The sequence below is a fragment of the Electrona antarctica genome (genome assembly GCF_951216825.1).
Source record: "Electrona antarctica genome assembly, chromosome: 3".
In the NCBI taxonomy this organism is placed as follows: Eukaryota; Metazoa; Chordata; class Actinopteri; order Myctophiformes; family Myctophidae; genus Electrona; species Electrona antarctica.
Genome location: NC_136808.1, coordinates 8,018,473 through 8,031,138, shown reverse-complemented (window position 1 = coordinate 8,031,138; position 12,666 = coordinate 8,018,473). Strand labels below are relative to the sequence as shown.

The 12,666-nt window shown below is 41.5% G+C and overlaps 1 protein-coding gene across 1 annotated transcript in view; it reads left to right on the top strand.

The window, feature by feature from the left end:
- ift74 (intraflagellar transport 74) overlaps positions 1-10,207 on the top strand; it is a 48,674-nt gene extending 38,467 nt beyond the window's left edge. The window contains exons 17-20 of the mRNA XM_079496498.1: positions 2,631-2,794; positions 6,160-6,285; positions 8,649-8,709; positions 10,040-10,207. Coding sequence (XP_079352624.1) covers positions 2,631-2,794; positions 6,160-6,285; positions 8,649-8,709; positions 10,040-10,155 — 467 coding nt within the window. The 3' untranslated portion in view covers positions 10,156-10,207. The remainder of the gene's footprint in view (positions 1-2,630; positions 2,795-6,159; positions 6,286-8,648; positions 8,710-10,039) is intronic.
- Positions 10,208-12,666: the final 2,459 nt, after the last annotated feature.

The window sequence follows — 12,666 nt, the reverse complement described above, 5'->3', positions numbered from 1 at the left end:
CATTTTTTTCCTGGAAGCAGACAAGCCAAGCTTTCTCTGAAGGTCTTTCGTTGTCACACATTCACAACAGAGAATTTTCAATAAATCATTCAAAAACGCCATTCTGCCATAGAGAAGTCTACAAACTATATAGAAATCCTTGAAACTCTCAAAGAGTTAAATACAACATACAAATCGATTTTTTTAAATTAACAACAAATTGTAAATAATAAATAAAAAAAATAATCCCTCCCAACCCACCCCGTCATAGGCCTGAAAAGAAAAAGAAATGAGCAAAGATTTTTAACAATATATTTATTGCATTTTTCTTTTTTTATACAAACAAACAATACAACAGAACAATACATAATACATCAGACAATACAATTACTTAAAAAAAACAAAAAAAAACATACAGTACATACATATAATAACAATAACAATATAATAAGGGCACTTAGACTTGTAACAACAACAGTCCTTATGGCCACAAGACCAAACAGCTGCAGAGAATACAATTAGACATTTTCAGTTTCCACCATTAAATAAGAGATAATTAGATTAGATAAATCATTAACCGTAATATATTGGATAAACCGTCCCCATATTTTATCAAACATCTTTTGTTTATTCTTCAGAGTATAAGTGATTCTTTCCAGAGGAAGGCACATTGATAGCTCCCTAAACCACTGAGCAATACTGGGTTTGTCTATCTTTTTCCACGATAAAGCTATAGCCCTGGCCTGGGCCATGGCTCAGTGGTCCAGGCACCTTGGCTGGTAATCCAGTCTGGCAGTGTGCCGCGGGTTCGACTCCCGGTCCCGACGGCCTTTACTGCATGTCTTCCCTCCATCTCTTTCCCCATTTCCTGTCAGCCTACTGTCTGTCCCTCCATAAAACAATATAAAATAAAGGCGAAAGCCACAAAAAAAACATTAAAAATAAAGCTATAGCCCTTTTGGCTTGTAGTAAACATAAATCTAAAAATCTCTGTTTGCTACTCTGAATCTTATGGCCAGATGGGTAAAGACCTAATAGAAACAGTTTCGGGTCAAGCTCAATATTTATCAACAATATCTTCTTACTTCTTCCCAGAATTCTTTCACTCTTGGGCATGCCCACAGACAATGGAAAAGTGTACCTTTGTCTTTACCACATCTGATACAAGTATCCGTAATGTCTACACTAAATGTATTTAATTTCTCTGGAGTGATATACACCCTCATCAGCCAATTATATTGCAATAGTTTTAACCGAGTGACTGTTACCCATCTGAGATTGAACCCTCCATACAGGCTGTGCTCCATTCTTCCATTGTCAAATCCTCTTGTAGATGCATTACATTTGGATTCAGAGGTTTCAGGAGAGAATTCTACTAACCTAGAGTACAAATCAGAAATGATGCCCCTATTAAAGGGGTTTCTGATAAGCTCTTTCTCTATTATTGACAGGGGAGGGAGTGTCAAAGAATTCACCTGTTGTAGAGTTGTAAATACTTAAAGAAGTGTGTACGAGGTAAATTGTATTTAGCAGCTAAGTTCATCAAAAGAGAGTCGATTCCCCCTTTTGTCAAAAACATCCTTCCATTGTTTAATCCCCTTTTCGGCCCATATCTTAATTAAAGCCCCCATCCGCCCTACCTGGGGGAAAATATTCATTTCCCCAAATTGGGCTGAATCGAAAACTGAGTGCAGTGTTGTTTTTGGCAGCAAATTTAGATTTTAGTTTTAGTCATAGTCTCTTGAATAGTTTTCATTTAGTTGTAGTCACATTTTAGTCACCTGGAATGTTTTAGTGTTTAGTCTAGTTTTAGTCGACTAAAATGTATTTTGGCGGGCCTTGATAGCGTCGTAATGACTGATTTTACACTTGCTGAAAATAGCCGATCTACAAGCTGCGACGCGTTGTGAGCTTGTAGATCGGCTATTTTCAGCATGCAACCAAGTATAAAATGACTTATACTGGATCTCTTGTCCACTAGTCCCTTCCTAACATTTTAGTCTAGTTTTTATTTGTTGACGAAATTGTCAGTATATTTTAGTTTTAGTCATCATGGCTTAGTTTTCATTTAGTTTTTATGTAGTTTTTGTCAGTGAAAAAAGGTAGTCGACGAACATTTTTCGCCATGGTTTTAGTGAACGAAAACAACACGGTACGGATGTTGCAGATGTTTCTGCATTACTATGCCAGTCATCTCCATATTTGGGAGAAAACTAAATGTGGATAGACGAACAGAGATTTGTGGAATATATAGATTAGATTGGTTCTCAAAACGTTTTAATTTTAACTCATTTTGGGCGGGAACCCCTTTTGGTGTTTTAAACATTACCGGTATGTTATAATTTAGCTATTGAAAAATAGCAGATCTACAAGCTCATAGCGCGCCACCGAGTGGCGCGCTACGAGCTTGTAGGTCTGCTATTTTTGAACAATCGTGAAAATGTGGCGCAAATCAATTACATATCATTTTTCGGGTCCTTGACATGAAATATTGAGCACCACTGATACAGAAACATGAGGTATTTCAGAAAACTGTCAGGATTTAGAAGATTTTTTTTTTAAATTCGACGTCGGGCCTAAATGGGTTAGGGACCCCTATAACTCTGAGAGCTACAGGTAACCTGATGGTGTTATGTGTCTCCTGCGTCCAGAGTATCACCGTCTGCTGCAGGACCTCCAGAAGGTGGAACAGCTGGAGACCAAGATGGTGAGCCAGTTGGACTCTCTGAAAGCGCAAATGGACACCATGACTACCGGCCTGCAGTCGTACAGAGACCTGGCTGGCCTGAGGAACGTGGCAGATGAGAAGAAAAAGGTTTGTGGGGTTTCTGGGTTCACTTCGACACTAAATCTGGGGGAGCCCACAGGGATCGAACTGGGAACCTCACACAGTTCCCATCTGGCCGCTCTACCGGCCACTCTACTGTACACCTCTGACCCACTGCCGTGTGTGTGTGTGTGTGTGTGTGTGTGTGTGTGTGTGTGTGTGTGTGTGTGTGTGTGTGTGTGTGTGTGTGTGTGTGTGTGTGTGTGTGTGTGTGTGTGTGTGTGTGTGTGTGTGTGTGTGTGTGTGTGTGTGTGTGTGTGTGTGTGTGTGTGTGTGTTCATTCATGATCTCATTCTCATTCATGGCGTGTAGAAAATATATGATCTTGACTTGTCAGTAAGTGTCTTGGCCTGGGGGACCTTTCCCACACTGCAGGCAGGAAATATTCAAGCAAAAAAGTTACAGGGCAGGAAATTTCTAACAAAACATCCCTTAAAACATTAACAGACGAGTCGCGCCATACTTAAAACGCTGCACCGTGGACCATTCTCGCCGCATTCCTTCCCTTTACATTCATTCATTCATTCCTGTTGCCATTCTGTAATCTTCTGTAATTCGTTATCTATTTCACACTGCAGGAGTCTTTTTTTTTTTTTTAACTTTATTCGATCCAGACCCGATACATATAGGCTACATCACTTGTTTTTTATTCCATTTCATTTTTACATCTCACACACGTGCAGGATACCGTGATACAAGCGCGAGACTGACACAGGACGGCTGGACGCATCTCTCTCTCTCTCTCTCTCTATGCATGCACGCCACACACACAGGAATAGCCAGGCTACACAGGGCGAAATGTTTCATTAAATAACTCTGTCTCTCTCCGTATGTGCGCGCGCACACACACACACACACAGCACACAGTTTTATAGACTATTAACAGCAACATTGGGCTAATATAGCTTGCATGTACGACAGAGGACAGGGATTTACCCAAGGAATAAAGGTTATATATATCATCTGATCATCTATCGATATAGACAGACAGACAGACAGACAGACAGACAGACAGACAGACAGACAGACAGACAGACAGACAGACAGACTGTACTAGCCATAAGTAATATTAACTGAAAGAATAAAATACTGCAATGGCTAACTCTACTCTCAGTTCCACTGTATCTGATGTCTTGTTGTGTTGTCTAGTACAGAGTCTGTTCTAGGGTTGTAACTAATGTTTATATTATAATTAACCCATTTAGGCCTGACGTTGAAATAAAAAAAAAGTCTTCTGAAAGAATAAAATATATTCAAAGATTTGTGCCGCATTTTCACGATTTAAAAAAAATAGCAGATCTACAAGCTCATAGCGCGCCACCGAGTGGCGCACTATGAGCTTGTAGATCTGCTATTTTTCAATAGCTAAAGTATAACATAATGCTTAGTTAAAACACCAAAAGGGGTTCCCTCCCAAAATGGGTTTGTGGTGATTTTGTTTTGAATTATATAAATGATTAATTTCAATTGTAAAAAATGACAACAAAATAAGCTAATAGGGTACAAGGTAAATGCTCATCAAGTTATCTGAACACAAATAAACATCTTCAAGATGCCCTAATGTTCAGCAAGAATTGAAAACATTTAATTTGTAACGAAGACAAGCATTCAAATGTGAAGGTAGCGTATAAACTTTACAGTACATGAGAAATGACTAAAACGGTTATTCAATTACTAAAATGTTGTTTGATTAATCGTTCTACCTACTCTGTGGAAAATCATGTCACTATATCTCAGCACAGTGGCACAGACAGCTAGGGGTCACCAATATGTCTGGACACGGACAAATGTGACCAAATTTGACTGAGGGACTGCCATTGGATTTTTTTCATGTCATATGAAAGCAGGGAATCATTGGTTGTTCAGTTTGACCCGCCAGTTTTGGAGATATGGCTTATAGAGCAAGGTCTTGCAGAAAACAGCGAGTTGAGAAAACAGGCTTGAAAGGTTCACTTCTGTGGTCTCTAACATTACACCTATAGCTACATGTTTAAGCATTTATTTCATATTTACATGTCGATTTCAGCTCTGACACTTATTTCAGACATGCTCTAGTACAGGGGTTCTCAACGTTTTTGGCCGGGGACCCCCGAAAATGCTTTGGCAACGTCTCGGGACCCCCGCCCCGCCCCCTCCCGACCCCCAATATAAATTGACTGCTACAATAACCTTAAACCATTTTGGGCGGGAACCCCTTTTGGTGTTTTAAGCATTGTTATAATTTAGCTATTGAAAAATAGCAGATCTACAAGCTCGTAGCGCGCCACCGAGTGGCGCGCTACGAGCTTGTAGGTCTGCTATTTTTGAAAAATCGTGAAAAAAAACTAAAAATAAAATCTTTTTTTTTTTTTTTTTTTTAATAATTTGGGGACCCCCTAAAATAATTTGGCGACCCCCCGAGGGGTCGCGACCCACGGGTTGAGAACCCCTGCTCTAGTACAGTGGTTCCCAAACTCTTTCATGTCAAGGACCCCCACATTGACACTAATTAGCCCGTGGACCCCCATTTGAAAAGACATGCCAGGGACCCCCCATAAGAGAAGATTTGTACGGCTCTAGCAGTGATTTTCAACCTGTTTAATTTCAAGGACCCCCCCAGTTGCATTAGTCTACGGACCACTATTTAATAGCATTTCTATCTCTTGGACCCCCAATTTATATTGTAAAATCAATGCTAATTTAACTCTGAGTGTACAAATGGAACCAAATTTGGTTCCATTTGTACACTCTCTGAGTTACAGACCCATAAGGGTCCATTTGGTTCCAAATTATCATTTAGCTGGGTCCCCCTGGAACTTTGGGAACCACTGCTCTAGTACAGGGGTTCTCAACGTTTTTGGACCCCCGAAAATGCTTTGGCAACGTCTCGGGACCCCCGCCCCGCCCCCTCCCGACCCCCAATATAAATTGACTGCTACAATAACCTTAAACCATTTTGGGCGGGAACCCCTTTTGGTGTTTTAAGCATTGTTATAATTTAGCTATTTAAAAATAGCAGATCTACAAGCTCATAGCGCGCCACCGAGTGGCGCGCTACGAGCGCCACTCGGGGACCCTCTAAAATAATTTGGCGACCCCCCAAGGGGTCGCGACCCACGGGTTGAGAACCCCTGCTCTAGTATGTGAAGAGTCTGCCTTTGCTATTAACTCATTTTGAAGAGAAAAAAAAATACGTTTTTCGTCAGTTTGGTTCCATTTGAACACTCTTGACCTGTGATTCAGAGCTATCTATTTGTGTTTCTGGAAATGTTATTGTCCACTCATGTTGTACTGTATGTCTGTGGCCCCTGGGGGTCACAGAGGCAAATTCTCTGAACATTCATCATCAGGTTCTGATTCTGTTCTGTTCTCAGAGACTTCAGGAGGATCGAGTCTCCTTGAGTCAACGTAGAGATTCCCTCCGAACGCTGTTACAGGACATGACCCAGCAGCACGACGCCCTGAAGGGGCAGCTGCAGGAAAACGAGACCCACGCACAGGTCAGTACTTTAATTACATTTAGAACCCGAGGACGATTCTACAAAATGTCTTTTACATCCTGACAGTTTTCTGAAAAAGCTATGTTTCTATGTCAGTCGTTCTTCGATTTTTCAAAAATAGCAGACCTACAAGCTCGTAGCGCGCCACTCGGTGGCGCGCTACGAGCTTGTAGATCTGCTATTTTTCAATAGCTAAAGCATAACATAATGCTAACACCAAAAGGGGTTCCCGCCCAAAATGGGTTAATTACATTTAGAACCTGAGGACGATTCTACAAAATGCCTTCTAAATCCTGACAGTTTTCTGAAAAAAACCCCCATGTTTCTATGTCAGTGGTTCTCAAACTATTTCATGTCAATATATGCCCCCATCTGAAAATATGTTGTTCCAGGGACCCCCCCCTAGCTAGAAGCATAGATGTGTCTTTAAAAACGTTCGCTCTGAAAGAATATATATTCAAAGATTTGCGCCACATTTTCAAGATTTTTCAAAAAATTGCAGATCTACAATCTCGAGCTTGTCGATCTGCTATTTTCAATATTTAAAAGTATAACATAATCCTTTAAACACCAACTGGGGGTTCCCGTCCTGGGGTTCCCGTCCTGAACGGGTTAATTCAATTTATACTCCACCATCCGACAGTGTTGAGCACTGAAAACGCCGCCGGGCACCGATAATGCCTCTTTAACCTCACTGCGATCCCTCGCTTAGCAGCTGTGAATACAAAGAACTTCGTGGGAATATACTGCTTGTACAGTAGGATTGTAAAAGCTGTTTAATTTAACTCCAAACAAGCAAATCAAAAGTACAGTAGATGGAGAGAGGAAAACATTCTAACAAAATGTGTCCGTCCGTCCATCAATGTAAATGTTTACATTACACTACAGCATGGTTCCCTGTCCTCATGCACAATGTGAGATTCAGCGTTTTCAAATTCAACTTTTTGCCGTTGACAATAGTATGAATGGAAAGCCAAAACTGAGAAAACAACACAGGGGTACTCTTGGTTGTGATGTCAGTCGTACTATTTATTTTGCAACTCTTGACTTACAGTGTAAAATTGTATTTGTAAAATGTTTGGGTTAGTTTTTAGTCATAATGTTACTGTATTGCTATAGAGCGTTTGTTCAGTAACAGGGCCCTTCTGTGTAGAGTTTGCATGTTCTCCCCGTGTCCCCTAGGGTAGGTACCCTCACAAAAACATGTAGTCCTGGTCTCTAAACTACCTCCTCCTTGCCAGCCGGGGCGCCTGATGGAGGGGAAAGGAACTGGTCGGAATAACGTGTTCCTTCCACGCGATACGTCCAGTCAGGGAAATTCCCCCCTGTCAGGTGAAAAGAAGCAGCTTGGACTCCTAATGCATAGAAGGAGGCATGAGGTCAGTCCGCTGCCCACCCCCCCCCCCCCCCCCCCAGGTTGGCAGAGGAAATGTAGCGCCCAGGATTACATTAGATAATTGGCACTGGGTGAAAAAAACTGGGTTGCAAAATCGTGGGATAAAAAAATAAATAAAAATAACAGGGAGTCTTCCAGTCTCTCCAGCTCTTTGATAAAAACAGAAAATACACTTTCAGGTCGGTGAAAAACCTTCAGACAATCAGGGGAGAATGCCCATTTATCATCTTCATAGAACTATTTACCTATTTTAACCAATCACCTTTTGAAATATTTCAAAAAAATATACAAAAAGTGAAAAAAATGGATCTCGGCCTACTGGCAGTGTGCATACGAAATGTGGCACTGGTTGATCCTGTTGTTTGAGAGATTAACCCTAAACACGCACGCACACACACGCACGCGCGCACACACTTCCAGACCCACAGGAACGCGCCCAGGGTGCCGGCCCGGTTCAGGCGAGCCGCCCCGCGTCCGAAACGGTTGAGAAATGACAGTGTTGCCGTGTGGGGGTCCCGCTACTGTACTGTACTGTACTGTACTGTACTGTACTGTACTGTACTGTACTGTACTGTACTGTACTGTACTGTACTGTACTGTCGAAACCATCATATACAGTTAATGTGTGTGTGTTAGGCTGCGCAACAGTGACACTTGGTTGTGAAAAACAACCAAATGCTATTTTGGTGCTCGGACAGACCCAGCCAGCCAGCCAGCCAGGGACAGACCCAGAGACACACAAAGCTCCGTAATGAAGTGGTTGCTTGCACCACTTAAAAAAAAGTATTTTAAAACCTGATGGTCCATTTTTCAAGGCATGGACCATGGACGCATATTATCTGTAGGTCATCCGGTTGACAAAACAAAAACACTCTTAGAGACCGGAACCTTTTTTTCTTCTGACAGCGGCTAAAAAAGAATGAGTTTTCCATCATAATGGCTGTTTTGTTTCTGTCTTTGTGTATAGCTTGCTAACCTGGAGAGGAAATGGCAGCACTTGGAACAGAACAACTTTGTCATGAAGGAGTGTATCCTTTCACTGTTTTAGCTACTTGAACTAAGAAAAGCCACTGAGAGAGTGCAGTGAGGTCGTAGCTGTTTCAGACACATGTTGTTAATAAAACCAATGTCCACTGTGATGCAATACACTTCCAATGCACTCTGTTTTCTATTCCGACTGATTCGGTCCAAGCATCAGTTCGGCAGGGGATCGTAATTGCCAATTAATGTCAATCAGGAGGAATGCAAACATGTACTTTAATATGTTATGGCAGTGGTTCTCAAACGTTTTCATTTCAAAGACCCCCAAATTAATAGGTTTTTGGCCGCGGACCTCCATTTGAAAATATTTGTTGGGTGGACCCAATACAAGATTTGTGTTGTTAAAATGTTTACAAAATATATTCAAAATGTTATATTAATCATATTATAATATTCACATTTGTTCAAGATTATTATTGTCTCCACCAGGCCAAATTGTCTCCACCAGGCCGAAGGCATGGGGAAAGAGTATGTTTTGCACTCCGTTATTATAGCGCCACCAGGAGGCCACAACCTGAGCGTGTATATCGGCTATATTTTCAAATAGCTAGGGTCCCTCAAGGACCCCCTGGGGGTCCCCAGGTCCCACCTTTTGGAGAACCATTGCACCATGGCACCTTCTCTGACCAGTTTGTTGCGAATTAAGTGAGCGATTACTATAGAAGCCGGCCTAGCTTGTCTGTGTGTGTCACGCTGTAACACCACCCGCCCGCCACCAGAGGGCTTACGAACGGAAATTGGAACGATACAGAGAACCAATAGGAACTGAAATTGGAACGATACAGAGAAGAAATTGGAACGATACAGAGAAGATTGGGAGCAAACCAATACGAACTGAAATTGGAACGATACAGAGGTGTGTGTGTGTCAATACGAACTGAAATTGGAACGATACAGAGGTGTGTGTGTGTCAATACGAACTGAAATTGGAACGATACAGAGGTGTGTGTGTGTGTGTGTGTGTGTGTGTGTGTGTGTGTGTGTGTGTGTGTCTGTGTGTGTGTGTGTGTGTGTGTGTGTGTGTGTGTGTGTGTGTGTGTGTGTGTGTGTGTGTGTGTGTGTGTGTGTGTGTGTGTGTGTGTGTGTGTGTCTGTGTGTGTGTGTGTGTGTGTGTGTGTGTGTGTGTGTGTGTGTGTCAGACTGCCACAACAGCTTTGTTCTCTTCCCGCGTTCACACGTCTTACTTGTGTTCTTTCAAGTGAGAAAGAATTCTTATGAACATGTCAGGGAAAATATAGACATTGGTTCTGAAAATGAGATATCCTTAACACATTTCATTGGTTCTGAAAATGAGATCTCCTTAACACATGTCCTCAGTCATAGCATCCAAAGAGCAGGAGAGCGACTACGCTTCTGTGGCCAAGAATGTCAAGGAGCTGCTGGCTGAACACAACAGGAGCATCATAGATGCCCTGCAAAACAAGACCAACTGAACGCACACGCGCACGCACACACGCGCACGCACGCACGCGCACACGCACACGCACACGCACACGCACACGCACAAACGTAACCAATTTTTGTATTATTAACCCATTTAGGCCTGACGTCGAAATTAAAAAAACGTTCACTCTGAAATAAATAATATATATTCAAAGATTTGTGCCGGATTTTTACGATTTTTCAAAAATAGCAGACCTACAAGCTCGTAGCGCGCCACCGAGTGGCGCGCTACGAGCTTGTAGATCTGCTATTTTTCAATAGCTAAAGTATAACATAATGCTTAGTTAAAACACCAAAAGGGGTTCCCGTCCAGAATGGGGTTTTTTTTTTACAATGCAGTCCATTACTACTCCCCACGAGCACTATGATTCTTGCTATAGTAAGTCGGGATTGTTATTTCACATTTTGTTAAATAAGTACTTAAGTATTGTTGTTTTTGTTTAAAGGTTAGGGTTATTTCATTAGCATCCATTCCTTTATTCACCCAGATCCTCCATTCATTTATTTGACAGATCTTTGTTTCAAACTCCACTCTAATTCACAGCCTGCATATTTTGGTCACCTCTTTGTTTGTAATGTATTGGGTTTGAGTTCCCGAACAGCTTATTTCACATACATTCTGTTTATAATACTTTAAAATAAACATTTTAAAAAGCCTGAATGGAAGTCGATGGGGCTGGGATTGTGCTGACACTTTGCCCAAAAGGTGTCATTATGTAGATCAGTGTTCCCCAACTTTTTAGACCCAAGAGAAATTATATGTCTCCCTGGGACCCAAACTAGTGAAAATTTTATTTTAATGTTTGTTTTATAATTTATGGGGGGATTTTTTTTTGGAAAATTGCAGTCGAATGGCTGGAAAATGGAAATTATGAGTTGACATAAGCCTATGTACGTGCATAAACTTTCCTTAATGATTATATCTGGTTTCAGAATTTATTTATGATGTATTTTCTCTTTTACATTTAGGCCCGACGTCGAAATAAAAACAACGTTCGCTCTGAAAGAATATATATTCAAAGATTTGTGCCGCATTTTCACGATTTTTCAAAAATAGCAGACCTACAAGCTCGTAGCGCGCCACTCGGTGGCGCGCTATGAGCTTGTAGATCTGCTATTTTTCAATAGCTAAAGTATAACATAATGCTTAGTTAAAACACCCAGTTGAGAACCCCAGTGCAAGTGTGTATTACTGAAAACTAAAAATAGGGAAATGGAAGCGCTGCAGAGATCGGTTGGTGGCTCTTAGATGGTAGAACCATAATATAGACAAAAAAAGGTATCTTTCCACCAAGTTGTACTGCTTGTCAAAGGTGTAAGTTGCGGACTTGAGAAGAAACAAGGAATCCAAGGCACTCCGTCTTTGGTGAAAAATAATTCAAATTGATGAGCAAGGCAAATAAATAACAGGACCTATAGGCGTATATTACTGAAGTCACAGGCTGGTCATATAAAGTCCAAGATGGGAGCCACGCCGTTTCTGTGTGATTTTCCGTCTTGGAATGTCCGGGTAAGAATAAGATTGTTATTTAATTGTACGATTATTTTTTTTAATGGTTTAGTTTAGTTTGTTTAACCCATTTAGGCCTGACCTCGAAATTATTAATTTTTTTCTAAATCCTCCAGTTTTCTGAAATAAATGTTTTCACGATTTTTCAAAAATAGCAGACCTACAAGCTCGTAGCGCGCCACTCGGTGGCACGCTATGAGCTTGTAGATCTGCTATTTTTCAATAGCTAAATTATAACGTAATGTTTAAAACACCAAAAGGGGTTCCCGCCCAAAATTGGGTTAATCCCGTATTGCATCATAAAATCTTATTTTAATTCTGCTATAGTTTCGTGGATCATATATTATATTTTAAGTGGTCATCCGCATCATCATCCGCCTGCCCGTGGAAACATCCAACACGCACTCCTGGCCTTCCATCCCCAGCAAGCCGCTTGGAGACGACCTAGAGGCGGCCCCCACCCCCGCACCTGCTGCCTGGACATAATAGCTCAGGACCTTTTAAACTAAAGCATGTAATGTGACTTTGGCACGTCTTGCCCACGACAGACCAAGATGACAGACCTGGTTGCTAGGGTTGGCTCTACGCGCCTTGGAAGTGCAAGAGGACTAAGTAAGTAAATGGACCTTTTAGGTGTCTGTAACTCCCGAGAGTGTACAGTGGGTTATCTCTAGGACTCTTAATATGCACTGTTAAATACACATAGTGACAACTTCACTCTGAGACTGTACAAATGGAACCAAAGTGACTCATGAGCTTCCATTGACTCATGAGGTTCCATTTGGTCTCATTTGTACACTCTCAGAGTTGCAGACCCATGGTGGTCCCCTGACCCGATGTTGAGAACCTGTGTGTGTGTGGGGGGGGCAGGGTAACCCATTTTGACCTGAGATCAGATTCTAAAAATGTCTTCTACATCCTGACAGTTTTCTGAAAAAGCTATGTTTCTACGTCAGTCGTTCTTCGATTTTTCAAAAATAGCAGACCTACA